The sequence below is a fragment of the Takifugu rubripes genome, chromosome 8, assembly GCF_901000725.2.
Source record: "Takifugu rubripes chromosome 8, fTakRub1.2, whole genome shotgun sequence".
Classification (NCBI taxonomy): Eukaryota; Metazoa; Chordata; class Actinopteri; order Tetraodontiformes; family Tetraodontidae; genus Takifugu; species Takifugu rubripes.
Window position 1 is genome coordinate 2,787,600 of NC_042292.1, and position 17,573 is coordinate 2,805,172.

Consider the following 17,573-nt stretch of genomic DNA (forward strand, 5'->3'; position numbering starts at 1 on the left):
AGATTTAAAGGCATAGTTTAGATTTATATTCCTATACTAGACAAAATCCATAAAATCTATCTAGGATCACATTATTGTTATTGTTATTATTATTATTAGTATTATTATTAGATGTAGTAGTAGTAGTAGTAGTAGTAGTAGTAGTAGTAGTGTTGCTGTTGTAGTTGTTATCATAATAAGCAAGAAGGTTCTGGGTTCATTTCCCTGGGACTTTTTATTTGTTACTGCAGGTGAATCATCCCTTGGTCTAAGTCCCCTGTTCCCTGATGGACTAATAATCTGTTCAGGGTGTATTTCTGCCTCTCACAACAAGATTTCTGGGACAGATTCCATTCCTGCTCCCTCACACAACCATATCGGTTGGCTGGATGGCCATAAATGTTTTTTTTAAGCTACATTTATGGTTATAATTGTTATCAAAAATATTATAAGTTAATCCCATCAAAGTTGCATTTCTTTGTGTGTAATCAATCTGATTTTTCTCACTGCAAACAAGCTCCTTTTAATCACATTATGAAACAAAATATGAGTGTTTATGACAAAAGAAACTGCACACACAGATATTTAAATATATAGATTTTATGTACATATATTCATGTGGATGACTAAAAAAAGAAACACTATATTCTTACAAAGAACTTGTTCTGCACAGTCATATTCCTAAGTTAAATAGTAATTTGATACAAAATTACTATAATAAATAAAACTCATCTCATTGTTTCTTTTATTCACACAAAGATGTTGTACAAACAATAAATTACAGGTTCAGTGCTGTGTTTCTGTCCGTCGGTTATGTGCATATGTGCGTGCGTATGAATGTGTGGAAGTGTTAAACGCCGTGAAACGGTTGTTTGATTTGATTGTTTGGGCACCAAATATGGTTGAATGTGAAAACAACCAGGACAAATTTGGTCCGCGAAAATGTTAATATGAAAGTGGGAGGGAAGAGGAGAGTGGTTTGTTGATCCGGATCATGTCGCATCTGAGGGACTTGCTGGCTTTGTTTTCTGCTAAAGAAGGGTACTTGACACCACACAGGAAGGCCAAGAGATCAATGATCATTTTCAGGGCTCTCTTTTCATTACTTGTGCATTTTCCATGAATACTGCCTTATTTATAAATTGCCTGACTGACCCTACACACATTGGTCCATTCATAGTAAAAAAAAAAAAGAGAAAACATTAGCTTAGCATTAGCACTAAAAATGAGGATAAACTGTTCCCGTAATACATGTAATAATTAAGCGCATAGTTGTAGAGGAATGGGTATCTTGATTTGAAAACTAAGCTTTTTTGTATTTTGAAAAAGCCAGAATAGTCTTCCCTTTCCCTCAGCTGCCCTAAATGTTTCAAGTGTCCTGTATGGAGATCCACAGAGGGCGGTATCGCTTGTCTTTTTTCTTTTTAAAGGAAAGAATTGTAGCAGTTCCAGATGTTGGCTATCCAGGGTCTTAAGTAGTTGGGTCCATTTTCTAGACCGTCAAAATTCCTACAATCACAAGTTTCTCTTAAAAAGTCTTTCCTGCATTTTCATTTTCTCAACCATGGCCACCGCAGATGACATTCCATTCATCGTTCTGGGTGGAGACACCAGATGGATCATTCTAAAAACTGGGTGAGCAGAGCCAAGGTTGTTTGCGTAGCTGAGTTCCACAAGTGGTTCAGCTGGGAAATGTTTTTCCTTTTTTTATGCAGGTCTTTATCTCACCCATTAAATTTCATTAAAATGCCATGACGTGGCCAACGCCACCCATCCGAAAACAAACGCGAGCAAGTTTTCGTGAGAGCAGAATGTGAGTGGTGAAAAGGGAGGAAATGGACTGCAAAAGTAGCATTCTAGTTGTTGTTGCGAGTATCCAGGGCACACATTGTCGTATCAGAATTGCCTTCTACACAGATAAACAGACAAGATAAAACAAGATAAATCTGTAAACCTCCCAGTGGCATCTTAATGATAGATGCAGATGGAACTGGGATTGTAGACATTTTCAACATGCATTAGAAGACAAAATTGTGTTTCTGGTATAAACACACAAATACACACATGCGAATCAAGCATTACATTACATTGAAATTCGTTATTAACCTCCTTAAAATATGAAGGAATGTCGTGGTTACTTTGCCCTTGAAAAGTTTGTCCTCTAAAGGCCACTGTAGACTCCCTGTCGATGTCCTAGCACCAGACTGCTGTTATTACGGCACACTGTCATTACAACGTGCAGGTGATGAGAAGTTCCAGTAAAAGCCATTATTATGTCTGGAAGAATTTTCTCTTCTGGAATCAGTTGAAAAGCTCAAAAATGGAAACGTCTGTTTCAGAGTCATGAGCTAATCTGGGCCCACTCACCATTACACATTTTTGATGTACTTGCCATCATGGTAACAAATGAATTAAGTTTAATCGGCCTTTGTTTCTCTGGATTTCTGCTGGACTTAATCATTATGTGAGGGGCAAAGGATGTCATGATCTCACTCCAGGAGACAAACCACCCCTCAGGATCACACATGCAGCTGTTGACAAAGTTGCTTAGGAGAAGAATCCCTAAGTCATTACAGAAAATTACTTTAACAGTTTGAGCAAAACACGTTTCTTGTTAGCTTAGGTGCTGTTACATTGACCCAGAGTTAAGTGGCAGCGGTGGCAGGCAAAGATTGGGTAACTGGAAATGGTGGCTATGTTAGCCCATTGTGTTCCCGAGGCCAGGTAGGACCTATAGATCTTTGCAAAAAATCTGTATGTTCAATTAAGATACCTTTAACACCTCCAAAGGGAGTGGCCCAGGGTTATTCTTATCAGACCCCCAAACTGCATAGACTGACATGCTCCTCCAAATGTCCAAGCTTTAGCCCTCACAATCAAGCAAATTTGAATTGCTTGTATCAGTCACTGCATTCTTTTCATGACTACCTAAGGTGAAAACCTCTCCTTGAGGGGTAGAAACCGAGCCCCATCCAGGACTGAGCCTAAGCTGTCATCACAAAAAAAGTCAGTGTCCTTGAGTAATATTGCACGATGGTCGTAGAACGAGGTCATGACACAGGCCGAACTTAGGTGTGGGAAGAAGGCTTCCAGTTTTTGGAGCTCTGTCTCAGACACTCATATGACAAAAGACACGGGTGCTACTTCCAAATCCCCACAGTGATTAGAACACATGGAATATGAAACAAAACAAAAACACAACATGACATGCCGATACAAGGAAATGCACACCAGCCCTCCATGATATGGAGACAAATAAAAGACACTCGATGACTGTCCATGAGGAAATGACATGCAACTGAGGTCCATAGCGATGCCAAAGCCATACTTGTCAACACCATATGGAAGCTTTCTTTTGTATTACTTGCACTCTGCATAGCAACTACAAATCCAGGAAACCCCTTTGACTGAGCGGTACATCCAAGCTAATCAACCAGAAGGTCTCTTTGTGTCTGGTCCAGCCAACATTCACAGGCTTTCTGGGCCACAGTCCTACAGCCAGAGCTTATTATCCTAATTAATGTAAAGACAGGACCCCCTCCAACCACATTGTCTGAGGTGTTAAAAATGTTTTGTGGCAGTCCTTTTACCTCAACATTTTTTCACCACACATGGTCTGAAAGCAGATGGACGGAAACTTAAAATGCAACCCTTAGACAACTTCCCATCCAGGTTCTTACACTGCACTGTCCGGCTCTGCCAGCCAGTGTCACATGTCCTAGAACAGGTCATCCAGGAGCCTGTTACCCACTGAGGCCCCGGTGATGAGGTGGACATAACCAGACCTATAGGTGGCTCAGAGGCCAAAAAGGTTGGAGATGAGGAGGATGTTGTGCGGCTACTGGTAGTTCTGACCATGGTGGAAAGTGTTGTCGTGCTGTGAGCAGTGGTTGGTTTAGGATAAGGGAGGAGTGGGACTGATGGCTGTTGTGGAGTTGTCCTGCGGGGCATGAAGAAACTATAGCGAATATCTAAGGGCTTTTTTGCATCTGTTGCTAGAATCTGGACTACCAGAGCTTCTTGAAGAGCCCCAGGACCCATGCTATGAAGCCACTCATCCCGTTGGCTCCACCCACTGTAGTTAAGCACAGAACCATTGAGAGGGATGATTGTCTCAGAGGTGGAGATCATAAACTTTCCGTTTAAGAGGTAATCGCCATTGGGACGCCGAAGAGCAAGGTAGGCGCTGTAGCGGGTCTGGTCTTTGGCCTTATGCTGACGAACCTTGAGGTGGGTGGAACCTGCAGGTATCTTCACCACATCCGTGTAACCCTTGCTGTTGATGGGACAGAAAGCAGATACATTGCAGACTTTGTTTTGTCAGTATCAAGGAATGATTTGAATTTGTAAAAAGACCCCTACATCGGCCACTTAACAGAATCATTTTTATACCTCTTCTTGGTGAAGTTGCCCACAACTCGTATGCATCCTGTGCTGTCACCCCCACATACACCACACTTGTCATACTGGAGTTTGGAGCCAATGATGCCATCGCAGCCTGTCCGCACACACTTCCCCTTCACACAAACTGAGCTGCTGTAAGGTCGGCACTCGGTCCCATCTGTCACCTACATGCCAATGATAAAATTACTGTCAACTTCTGCTTTTCCATGTCAGGAAATACACGACAACACTGCGTTAGAACTCACCCGCTGAGAGAACACCACATAGTATCCTGTTCCTTTTGCTCTGCAGGTCAGTTTGCAGACATCTTTGGGAAGGACACCTGCGTACTTGGGCACCCATTCAACAAAAGTCTTCACACCTTTAGGGTCTGTCTGGGGACCATTGCGCACCTCACATTGCTCCGCCCGGAAACTTTTAGCTAAAAGTTCCGTTTAAAATGAGTTAAACTCATGGATTGAACGTACAAATAGGAAAGCATTTTTTTGTATTTGTTCCAAGGCATTTATACTCACTTGAAGGTGGACATGGGCTGACATTGCAGGACCTATAGATGGCTCTCTTGCCTGTGCAGTAGCGGCCATTGTTTCGAGGTGGTGGATTGTTACAGAGGCGCTGGGCAAACTGAACTCCACCTCCACAACTCCTTGAACATGAGCCCCATGGTCCCCATGAGCTCCAGCTGCCGTGGTTGGATGCCTGGAAAAGAACGAGGAGATGAGTGAAGATAAGGAATGTTGGAAGTCAGAGAGATTGCTGGCCAAGCTACGTGGAACCAGGGTCCTTCATATGAAGAGGCTTGTGATAAACAAAATTTGGAAATGGCTCACGCTTCCTCACGTTGAGAAAAGCCCCAAATTAAATCCTTACGGTACTGTAATTGTTTTTGAGTTTGTTTTTTCCAACTAGAATTACATTAATCACAATCAGATAAAAAGTATTTATTCACAGAGTGATTATTGATCTGCCGTTATCCCACTTGAAAGACTGATTTGCAGTCATGATACAACATGCAAACGTACATGAAAAGATTCCTACTAAATCTGTAATGGAAGGCCCAAATGTTACTGTGGTCATCAGACAAAGCCGTGAAAATGAAGCGTGTCAGAACCCGGGCCTACACAAATACAGCCGTCTGCCAAGGAGTGGGCCGGCCTGCCTGAGCATCATGTGACAAGTAAACACACATGCACACACTACTTTTCAACTTTTCCTCCCTGAAACACACCCAAACACGCAGCCTGCCAACTCACTGCAGCCAAATTCATGTAAGATCCATAAAAGTAGGCCAAGGGAAGAGAATAAACTGATAAGTATTTGGCTTAAACTAATCAACCCACACAATGAAGTCACAAAACAGAGACAAGCATTTGTATTTTGTTCACTCTCTCTTCACTTCTCCTTCTTTAATAGCTGCCATATGGCAAATTTGCGTAAAATATGCCTTTTTTTTAACTAAATAGGAATTCTAATTTTGCATTGTAGTTTCATCCCAAAAATCTTCCTGTTTCCTTATCCTTTCTCACTCTCTGCTACCCGGTGTCCATCTTACCGAATAGTGCCTCTTGCGGGTCTTGTCCACACACTTTCCCTGAAGGCAGATGCGTCCCTTTCCGCAGGGCGTTCCTTCCACTGCCGGTAGCTTCTTGGTCAGACACACCATCTGTCCTTGGCGGATCACAGCGCACCATAGCCGGGAGCATACATCCATCCCCGGGCACACGGTGTACTCAGGCCCAAAGGCCAGGCGACACTGGCGAACCGCATCATAGCTTTGCCCCGGTAGTTCCTCAGAACCCAAGAGAGGCTGGCGTGGAGAGTCCAGGAGACATTCAGCTGCATAAGAAATAAAGGTGTTGGAGAAGTCGACTTGAGACTTGCGTCTGTTTAGCTACAACCTCACTCACCGTTCCCATCATCAAAGAAGTCTGTGATGGTAGCCGAGGTGCAGCGGCTCCAAGGTTTGGAGGCGTCGATGGAGGTGAGGATGGACGACATGAGCCGCTTGTCGCTGTTCACCCCAAACCGCTCCTCGCAGAACTTTGAGTCATCGTGTGACAAACCTAACAGGTGACCTGGGGGTTGGAAAGGTCACGATGAACACGATGTTCAGAAGTCAGATGAGGCATATTCCAACCTTGCACAAGTATCAGGTAAATTATATGATGGGAGACTCTAGTGACGTTAACAACAAAGGCGGTCGAGCACACACTGGCACATCTCTATAATTGAGACGGGTACGTAGATCTTTTCCTACCTATCTCGTGAGCGACCGTAAACGCAGCATGAAGGCCGTCGTCCTCGATGACGGCACAGCTTCTTTCTGGAGAGCAGATGGTGCCGACATCCGCCATGCCCAGGGTGTCACAGGAGTGGTGGCCACAGAGGTCCTAGACAAAAGAAATACAGTAAGACCCAACTCTCACGCATTGGGGACTGATGAGAAAATAGCTTATTTTTAGTCAATGATTTTGAAAAAATGTAGTAGTCCGGGGCTGCTCTGCTGTGGTCAAGTGCTAAACGTGCAGTAATAATTTCAACTGATGAATATTTAAAAGCAAATAACACAGATGTGTCATTTTTCTTCTCTGTAACTGGTTAGTTATGCAAGTCAAGTTATGTCAAGTCTAAAATTTTATCTAATCCATTTTCTTGTCACAGCTATTTTTGAACCTCACCCATTAAAAAAATGCTTCTATGCTTGCACTTTTTTTTTTTTTGCTCAAAGTAAATTAATGAGGTCTGTTTCTGTTGTGGCTGTCATTTTTCTCCAGAACTGAAGCCATGTGTTTCCACTTGTTCAGTTTGGCCTAATTCCTCCAGGGAAAATAACTTAATTAGGAAATAAGCTCCTAATGCACGCTGTGTTTCCAGTGTTTGTTTGGCTCTAATTTGTTGTCATGTAATTGTGCGCAATCATAATTTCATCATTACGTGCTAACTACACAAATTTCTTATAGTTACCTTAACCAACAAAAATATTATTCATCAATAATTCACTAGTGTGTGCAGGTGACTGAGGTGTGTGCTCTTCTGACTGTTTTCATATTTGTTTTATGAGTCACAGCAGGCATGCAGCGTGATGAGAGACAGTCTTTTTTTTGGCGATGCCTTTGGAAAAAGGTTTAATAACATGTTCACGATCAATAGAGGAGACCTCTGTACACCAAACGAAGCCTGGGTGCGCCACCCTGACAGCAGTGCTTTACATCCTTGCTTTAAAAAAAACAAAATCGTGTAAGTTTGAAACTAATTCTCATGAGACGTCAGCCTGAACCAAAACAAAGCTGCAGAGTAAGTCATCCTTAAATTCCCCAACAACACTGATTTTCCTACTGGCATCCCACATCTGTCTGCCTCATGCTGTTCCAAAGTACATATTATCGATCTTTGGGTTTTTTGATTCCCACACATGTCCATGCAGATAAGGCCTCCAGGCAGCGCTACGCAGCCCTGCTGAGTGCAGGGATCAATCAGTTTAATCACGCCGTCTCATCCGAGCGTGAACGCCTGCACTCCAAACACACACGGAGGTACACACACATGCACACATCGACCTCCTGTAGAGGGGATGAATTGTCCTTTTTAAAGGCACCGACAGGCCTGCTGGGTCATGGGTGAGAAGCCTCTTCGGGGAGTATATTTCCCATTCCGGGCAGATCAGATTAGAATAAAGGCTTGAATGGAAGACCAGACTGGCTGAGACTACGTGATGCATTAAAACACACACATGTTCACAACAACACTCTGATGAGCAGCTAAGTGTATGTGCAAGCTTCTAAAACATGTGTTTGCAGGGAATAAAAGAAACACATGTAAAAAGTGAGAGTAACTGCCATTGCTAAATGATGACTGGACGCACAAGAAGAAAAGTAGGAAAATAAATCACGTGTTTGTAGAAACACCCTTATCTGATGCTCTTGTACAGCAAAACTGCTGGAGACATTTTCTCTTCTTCCAAATCTTTAAAGTTGGGTCATTATGTTGCACAGAGTACGATCAGCAACTGTTCTGTTTATCAGTCCAGGCCCATCTGGGTTTAAAAAAAAAGGAACACTTGCAGAGCTGAGACAAAACTGTCAGCAAAACTTGGTGGATAAACTATTTAGCAGCCGCAGAGATGATAAACTGTGGTGCAGACCAAGACTTACACTCAAAACATTTAACAGAAGCTTAAAAAATAGATCCTACCGGAGACATTTAGAAAACATCTGAGTCAGGACCGCTAAACCTATAGAGACTTTATTTTGTCTGTTTCTGTTTCCCACACTTGTTCAAATCTACATTCTTTCATCCTCCTCCATTTCATTTATTTATTCATTATCCAAATCCCACCTTGTAGCACCAGAATTGTTATGGTTTCAATCCTGCTTGTTCACCTGGTGTTTGTGGCATGACGGGAAACACGTGGGCAAGATGTTGAAAAACGGGAATCTTTTAGGAGATTTTAAGGCAGCAAAAATACAATGACATTTCGTGGGCTATTTAGTTGTTGCATACTGTTTCCATCCCTGGGCTTCTTACACACATAAAGAGGGAGGGAAAGATAAATACCTTCAGGACCACAGGAAATGAAAGAGAAGAACACACAGAACAGGGAGTTATAGAAATATTGGCAGAAATAACAAGAGAACAGGTGGCAAGCTGGTTGCGAGGGTCATAGTGGCTACATGTGTGTGTGTGTGTGTGTGTGTGCTTCTTGCAATCAAAGGCAAAGCCTGTGTTAAACAAACAGTCTTCCAGACCCAGACGCACGCGGTTCAGAGTGAGATTACTTTCAGTCAGCGTGTTGAAAACACCTTTCAGGCTGATTCAACAAAACCAAGATATTTAACTCAAGATTACTGTCAGGACAAAAAAGCAACAACTGATTAGAACGGCCAGCAGGTTTCCAAGTGATTATATTATCATTTCACTGGTTGACTGTATGAACTGCACAGTGCAGTGACAGCTAAAGCCACATCTCTTTATATCTTTATATGTATCTGTTGTCTGGGAGAGGGTTCCGTCTTCAGAGGAACAATGGTGAGAATTTGGCTGTCCTTTCAGAAATTACCTCCATCTTTCCTTGACTGGCACCAACGGGGTGAAACTACAACATTGAGATTGGAGCACAACAAGGCGTCCAAAGCCTTTCTGAGTGGATTCTCTTATTCTCTCTATAAGCAGCTAGAAAGTGAGTTTGGCCCAACTGTACTATAAATGTCACAATCTACCTTAAAAAAAACATTACCCTGCATTTATCATAGACTGAAAGCACATTTTCAAAATTTGATTTTGCAGTGAACTGTCCATTTAATTTAGAATCTGATAATGCTATACTATGGCCATATGATTCCACGTAAACTTGGTAAACCGTAACAAAGTACTTATGTAATGATGATTGATGTGGCAGTAACATGCAGATATACAAGTATTTTCCCCACCATGTGTTAAACATGTCGTTAAGCCATCCATCTGTGCCCTGGTTGTGGGAATGTGCACACAGTTCAGATCCTCATATTCGTCTCCGCCTCCTCCTCCCCGTGTTTGTATGTCTGTACATTAAAGTGTACATTTCCCAGCCCTCGCCCACATCACAGCTACTCCCTGTATTTGTTTTGGCTGTCTGGATGGTTCACACATGCTACGCATCAACTGGGGTGGGTTGACAACCTGCAGACAGCACTTGGATGCCAAACTCTTGACAAGACGCGTGCATAACCCTTCAGGCTGTGATACATTGGTGACATTCACCCGCACTCCTGTTTGCAATCATGGGGCTAATTAGCTTTAGAGCAGCGGCCATAGCTCAGGCTGCAGGGGTAAGAAGAAAAAAAGGCTTCAGTGGGGAAACTAGTATAGATTCCTCCCCAGATGGCCTCAAATTGGCCAGCTTTTCCTGATTTGTCATGTGAAAATCCATATTTGTACAGCATTTCCCTTATCTCTAGCTTGAGATCTACCTGTCAGGGTCCAATTATTTTCCAAGTGCTGTGCTGCACAATGGTTAGTACAATGGAGTGATTTCATTCATTTTCAAACCGACTGCAAGAAAAAAGAAGATAAATTTCGCTTTCAGCTTTTCCCCCGACAAAAGTCAGTACGTTAGAAAACTGCTAAAGACACACTCACAGGATAACGAACTTCCGCTTATGTAACAAACTTATTATCTATTCAAGGAAGAAAATAAGGCCTATACAATATTTTGAATGTATTACTACAAATCTGAGTGTCCTGACCTAAAACGTGCTTGAAAAGGTGAACAGCTATGTCATCACAATGGCCTGCGACGTCCAACTATTTGAGCGACTGTGCAAGGAACAAATGGAGGTGAAGTGACACACACACACATGTAAATATGAGCTGTAGTGAGCTTTCTCTGACCCCCTTACAGTGAGGCTTTGTCTGCGGTCCAAGTCTTGAACAAGTGAGCACAGCCATGCGTGTACTGAGGTACGCCCTCGGAAGAGTTCTGCGTCCCCTCAGTCTCAATGTGACCCTTGTTTTGTTCCGGTGCTGGTATGTGTGGAGCAGAGTGATACTGAACTATGGGTTGTTTTACTGTGGATATGGCGTGTCAGACTAATTGGACCCGACCACAAAGGGACCAGTTCCCTCCAGCCAAGTGAAGTGCACCCCCAGGCTCTGGGAGCAATGGACTGGTCTGACTACATGGTGACAAAAATAGGTTTCAGGCTTCAGATACCTGAGTAAGACTTTTTTCTTACTATTTTATATACTCACAACAGAGGCCTTTTGAAATGTATACCAGAATCATAAATTGAAGAACTGTCATAAAATTATTGTTTATCATCACTATAAAAGGCTATAGTCTCTCCAAACATCTACGCAATGACAAGATAAGGAGGGATGTGTGAATGAAGGCTAGCAGGCAGGTGAGGAAATAATGTACATGCTGAAGAACTGCACAATACCCTGCAAAGTCTGTGATGTCTAGAACATGAAACTGTCTGCAACCTTCCACTCTCCGTTCATTTTATTGCACTGTGTTTCTCAGGAAAAGGCCTAATGCATGTGTTTGTGTATTTTAGGTGCTTTCAGACTTTTCCTCAGGTAATGTTCTTCTGGGGGACTTTGCGTCTCACCAAAGTAATTTTAACATATCTTCATTTTCACTCAAATGTGAGTGTTGTTTTTACCAACCCTGTATGCTTCACTGGTTTCCTGCCCTGAAGTACTTCAATAACATGTTTCCCTGCCCATCTGACCCAGCCCACCCTGCCAAACTCCAACCACTGGAGGATTTGCCAGTCTCCTGCCTCCTCTCCTCTTGCCCATCCTGTTGCACTGGCAAAAAGGCTTAGTAAGGAGCCATGAGGATGTTGGCAGAAAGGGGTTTTGCCACTTTCCCAGCTAGGTCACCTCAGGTATGTACTACCAACCAATTTGCCAGTGTGTGACAGGGCCAGCAGATCTGCAATAGTGCTCCAGCTGCTGCTTGCCTCTTTCAACAGTAAGAACCTGCCTCAGCTGAATGCACCACAATCCAAGGCGAGTCATCTGGCATGTCAACCAGAGCTAACCACATTAAGCCACGCCCGGAGGGGTGAAAAACGCACGGAGATCTGATTTGGGATGTCTAAAGTCAGGATGGTGGTTAAAGCTGGGATTAAAATGAGTGTGGTCTCAGTAAATGAATGGCTTTTGTATTTGTTTTTCTGACAGCTCCCAGCCCTGGCTGACAGACACTGGAAAAGAAACTGCAAAAAATGGGCAGACTGGAATGATGAGAGAGCAAGAAGAGAGAATGCAAGGCGAGGAATTTTGGTGACATGTCTACACTGTGCACACAATCCTTCTAAGCATTGCATGTCTGGGACCCTCTAAGGCTTTTCTTCCTTCAAATATACATATATAGAGCGAGAGTGTATGTGTTCTTGTACTTGGTACATACTGAGTGTTCATTCTGCTAACAAAGTGAGGGCAGTTTGGGGAAGTGAGGACATTTGGGCAGGTCCAACTTCAAAGGACTGTTGGAGGGTTAAGACATTGTTTCAAGGTTAGAACTGAGTTTAGGTTAGGGCCAGGGTTAGGGGGTTAGTGGGGATGGGGTTGGGTCAGTGGCTGGAGAATGCATTATGTCTAAGACCTCACAAAACCCTCCAAGGATGTGTATATGGGGGAGAGGGGGAGTCTGGAAAAACACAAGCCCCAACGAAATGTGTGTTTGTTTTTTTATGTAAGCAAAAATTCAGCAAAGAAAACTACAAGTCGATTCCATGCAGACAGACGTGTGGGCTGCAGCCTGGGCTGTCTGGAACACACTTGGTAAAAGTACACAAGAACCAAGTCACCCACCTGAATAACAACCGAATAAAGTATGTCAGATTAAATGTAAGTGCTCCCTGCACTTTAGTTATTAAAATAACTGTTGTTGTTTTAAATTGAGCTGAATTAACAAGTATGAACTATGTGTAAAGAAGCACGTATCCAAAAAAAATGAGGAATGTTTTTAGTGGTATAACATAGTGAATACATGTGTAAAGCAACGCTGTTAAATTACAGTTGTTGTTGTTGTTGCATTGCAATCCATCTTCAGCCGCGTGCATCACCACAACATAAACAAACCGTGACGTCACAGCGGCGCGGACAGGTGGGAGTGCGGAGAGCGATGGAGGGTCTGTTTACCTGCCTGGTGAAGAGGATGGCGGCGTCGTGGTGGTGCTGGTGGTCGTCGTCCAGGGAGTTCTGCTGATTCTGCCACTTACAGAAGCTCTTCAACGTCGCCGCAGCGTTCTTGGAGACCTCGAGCCCTTTCTCCTTCTCGCCCACCGTGGTCACCTTCACCACCGACAGGCGGATCGGGTTTTCGATGCTGGCGTGGCCGTACAGCTTGGACGCGATGGAGGCCAGCGTGAGCAGGTAATGGTTCAGGTCTTTGCCGTACTTCTTGGTCATGGTGTCGTCGGCCACCAAGAGCAGCTCCACGTACCGCGCGCGAGAGACGGATCGCTCGCGCCGGCGCACCGGCGCAGCGGCGGGCCGACTCCGCCACCTCCTTCCGCGCGACCCGTGGCGGCCGCTCTCCCCCGCGAGCCCCTCGCCATCGCGTGCCCCCTTCCTGTGACGTCTGAGCCGGCGTCCTCTGCGCCCGTCGCGCGTCCCGCAGCTCTCGCGCCCTTCGCGCGTCGCCTCGAAGCTGAAGCTCTCGCGCGTGAACGCGTGGAGTGCGCTCTCCGCGTCCTTGTCCTGTAAGGTGCGCACGTCGTGCTCGTGTCCCTTCGCCCTGACGATGGGTGTGATGCTGTAGCGCGAGTGGTTCAGGGCGAAGAAGCCCTGCAGCCCCCCGCCACAGAGGTTGAACACCGCCAGGGATTCCGGGTTGGAGTCCACCGTTCCGCGATACACGCACTCCCGCTGCAAAGGCGCGGGGCTCTCTCCCATCATGGCAAACACATACTGGGGGCTGAAGGGATGCGACAGCGCGGACTCATCCCGCTCCATGTCCAGCAGAAAGCGGCTCCCATCAAGGTACAGCAGGTAGCCCACCTTCCCCCCGCCGTGGTAAATCCTGTCAATGGTCCGGACGACTCCGTCGGTCCTGCGTGCAGGTGCGAGAAGCGAACCGTTCGCAGGTGGGAGGAAAAAACCTTGGAAAGCGGGAAACCCGGCTGCCAGCTCCAACTCCACGACGCACAACAACAGTAGCCGCAAGCTGAGCATGCCCTCGGCCAGAGCACCAAGAAGCCGCATCATTGTTCATTCCAACACGGGGAACATCTAAATCCACTGAAAGAATCCCGGAGAGGCCGAAGAGGCAAGTTTGAGTGTACCTTTCCCCGCAAAGCGCATCCTCCCGGTGTCCCAACCTCCCATGAAACCACGAGCGGCAGCAGCCAACAGGGGAGCAAACAAAACCACGGAGAGAAAGGGGGTGAAAAAAGGAAAAAGGGGAAGCAGAGAGGAAGAGTGAGCAGGCTGAGGGGCAGTGCGCTGAACTTGAAGAACAAAAACTCAAAGTTTGCTCTTAATAAGACCCGAAGAGAAAAGTCCTGCCCCCTTTGCATTCAATCACCACTCCTCCACTCCCATTCTCTCTCTCCCCCTTCTCTCTCTCTCCCCATTCTCTCTCTCTCTGGAGGAGAGAAATCCTAAACACTGCTGTCACCAGAGTATCGTCTGCGCCCCCCCCCGAAGGAAGTCCATCAACTTCATTGTGATTCTAAACGAGAACCCACCCTGGTTTATAAGTCAGGTACAAGCTCAGGCTCAGACTCGGGAGCTTTAGGGGCATGGAGGGGAAAATATAGGTGTAGATTTGCAGGTAAACGCCACTCTGGTCTAAGTTCATTCAGAACTTTAGCCATCAGTGTTTAATGCCCCACTGGGGTAAAACAGGGACTAGTTTCTGTGTTTGAGTATTGAACATATTGCCTCTGATGGTGAAGCAACCGAGGGGGCACTTTATTATATTGTCCGTTCAACGTAGAAAGTACTTTTCCCCATTCTGTCCACTGGGGGGCACCGTTGGGGCACTTTATGGTATTTTAGCACCTGCAAATGCTTCAATGAACGGCACTTAGAGGGCACTTTCGTCTGTTTCCTCCTCTGTGAATGCACTACAGAGGGGGATTTACCATCCACTTCAAAAGCAACACACATACCGGTTCAGTTCAAACCCAGCAACACTCTCAGACAGAGGCTGGTACACCCAAAGGACAAGACACCAAGACATAAGCAATGTAATGTGTTTATGCTGTACAGTGCCAGGAGGAAAGCAAGGAACTGTACATTGGGGAAACCAAACAACCTCTCCACAGAAGAATGGCACAACACAGACGTGCCACCTCTTCAGGTCAGGATTCAGCAGTCCACTTACACCCAAAGGAGAGTGGGCACTCCTTTGAGGACAGCCAAGTACGGATACTGGCCAGAGAAGACCGCTGGGTTGAGAGGGGGGTCAAGGAAGCTATCCATGTCAAATTGGAAAAACCATCCTTAAACAAACCAAACGTTCACACCATTCCAGGAGACCCGGTGACTCACCACCAAGTGATCCAGCAGACAAAGGGGAGACACCTCAACCGAAACTAGGTGAACGACCCTGCTAACGACTCTCAGGTGACCACCCAGATCATTAGCGTGCTAATGGTCCACAGGGGCTATATTTTCAAGCTCGGTCCCCAGCGAGTTCAGAACTGAAGAAATACCATTCAAAATGGTATTTTGGCAAAGACAGCAAATGGAAGACAAGCTAAAGGGCACATTGATGAATGTTCAATTGTACCCACCCAAAACATCAAGGATACAGCAAGTAATATTCTTTAACATTAAAAGACAACTAAAAAAATATCTCAACTAAAAAACTGTCTCTTACAAACAGCTTTACCTTTATTTGTGCACTTTCACCCCTTTAATAATTGAAGGCTAAAAGCAGTAAAGAATTAACTGGAGAGTTTCTGCAAACTAACAGGGGACATAATAGAATATTTATAGACCATTTCCTGAAAAAGAGTTGTGGGAGTTCTGCTTCAGTGGGAGACATTTAATGGCGTGTGGGTCTGTGTGTGTTTGAGAGAGCGAGAGAGAGATCTGTGAGCATGCGTACAGTTAGCCGCTATATTTGTTTGCACGAGTAAAATAAAAGGCAAGAAAGAATTGGTTATTACATGTACCTGGAGGGAAGTGTTTTCAGTGGTGCCAGTCGAATGTCATACTTAGCCACGCATCCCTGGCTGGAGATTTAACCCTCCCCAAGAAGGCTGCTATCCAGAGTGGCTTTCCTTAAAACTTTAAAGTTTTAAGCTCATTTGCTGAGTCACCTAACAACTACAACCTTTGGCCACCACAGAAGGGGGGAGGGATGGGTGAGCCCACACACACACACACACACGCACACACACACACACAGAACTTGAGAACAGATATTACGTTTCAAACTTTGAGTTGGAAAAAAGAGACCACACCGGCTCTCCTTGAGCAGTGCACTAATCATGTAGGGAGCAGGCGTGAGAGAGTGTGGGTGGATGGTGGAACACGGTGTGCTGCCACAGTAAGCCTCGCCACGGTTGCTGATAAATCCCAGCAAGAAGGCCACCAAATGCTGACTCTCGCAGCGGGTTTTAGTGGATTGAAATGTGAGGGCCTGGAAAGTTACTGTTGTAATACTTTTGCGAATTGTGCCTGAACTATCCAGGCTTTAGCATCTTAGCCGGCGGTAGCTTTCCCTTCTGGACTGGACAAACAGAAAAGATGCATGTCCAGGTAAAAAAAATAAATCCTTTGGAATCTTGAATGCTGACAACAACCAACCAAGACATGCAGAAATGTAAAACTACAGCAATTAGCATAAAAGAGGAGCTAAAATGAAAACAAAATGACCACAAAGCTAGGTTTACAGTTGCACATAGGCTTGATGCGGAGCGCATGTTGCCTCTGCAGAACTCAAACTGCCCATTATTCAAGACGTTCCACAGCTACCTGCTGATCTGGACAAGAAAGGCTTACAACAGGACAAAAACCCTCATTATTCCATTTCCCTGGAAGACAGGAAGGGTCCTCGTCACCCTTGGTAAAATATTGTCCTATTTCTCCCTGCAGATCCAGAATGGTCCTCAACTTCATATCAAAATCACCCAGCAGTTACGCAACACAACCCCGCCCCCAATGTTTCTCTCCGCCTGTCCTCCATCCTCAGCCCCCCCCCCCCCCCCCCCCCCCCCCCCCACACACACATATACACGTCACTGCCTGCCTGCTTCTCCTTTTTACTAATCTGTCAAGTTTCCCTGAAATAAAATAAATAAACACCAGTAAAATAAATAAATAAAAAAGAGGACGCTTGATCAGTCACGTGGGGAAAAAGAATGCTTTTCTCCGCTCCACCATGAAGAGCAACTCACCGAGTACCTAAAGGGATTAACACACGTGGTGAAACGTATTTCATCCAGAGGATCAGAGCACAAAATTAGGCAACTTTCATCCACCCCCAACATGCACATATACACACACTCTGCTCCCTGGATCCTCTTTAATCCCCATCATCTGGAAGAGGAAACGTATGCCAAAGCAATATGGACAGAAACTGTCCGCTTTGATCCACACACACATAATTACGCAGTAAACCCGGATCCCATGTGTGGCAGCGGATGCCAGCCGAAAACAAGTGTGAAAACGTGCGTGCTGGGCCACGTGTGTGTGTGTGTGTGCGATGACTGCAAGAGGAAGGAATTCAATACAGTTAATTG

The 17,573-nt window shown here is 45.1% G+C and overlaps 1 protein-coding gene across 1 annotated transcript; it reads right to left on the minus strand.

Moving 5' to 3' along the window:
• Positions 1–710: 710 nt before the first annotated feature.
• adamts5 (ADAM metallopeptidase with thrombospondin type 1 motif, 5 (aggrecanase-2)) lies at positions 711–15,087 on the minus strand. Its single transcript, XM_011606110.2, has 8 exons — positions 13,015–15,087; positions 6,641–6,773; positions 6,291–6,458; positions 5,936–6,219; positions 4,899–5,082; positions 4,629–4,804; positions 4,372–4,547; positions 711–4,255 (listed from the first exon to the last, which is right to left on the minus strand). The coding sequence occupies exons 1-8, from the start codon at positions 14,080–14,082 to the stop codon at positions 3,571–3,573; spliced, it is 2,874 nt and encodes a 957-aa protein (XP_011604412.2). The 5' UTR covers positions 14,083–15,087; the 3' UTR covers positions 711–3,570.
• Positions 15,088–17,573: the final 2,486 nt, after the last annotated feature.

Excerpts from the sequence above, each read along its gene's own strand:
- adamts5 (XM_011606110.2), bottom strand. The coding sequence starts at position 14,082 with ATGATGCGGCTTCTTGGTGCTCTGGCCGAGGGCATGCTCAGCTTGCGG. Across the intron at positions 4,805-4,898 it reads CAGCCCATGTCCACCTTCAA|CTAAAAGTTTCCGGGCGGAG; the intron begins GTGAGTATAAAT and ends CGGAACTTTTAG. Across the intron at positions 4,548-4,628 it reads ATGTGGTGTTCTCTCAGCGG|GTGACAGATGGGACCGAGTG; the intron begins GTGAGTTCTAAC and ends ATTGGCATGTAG.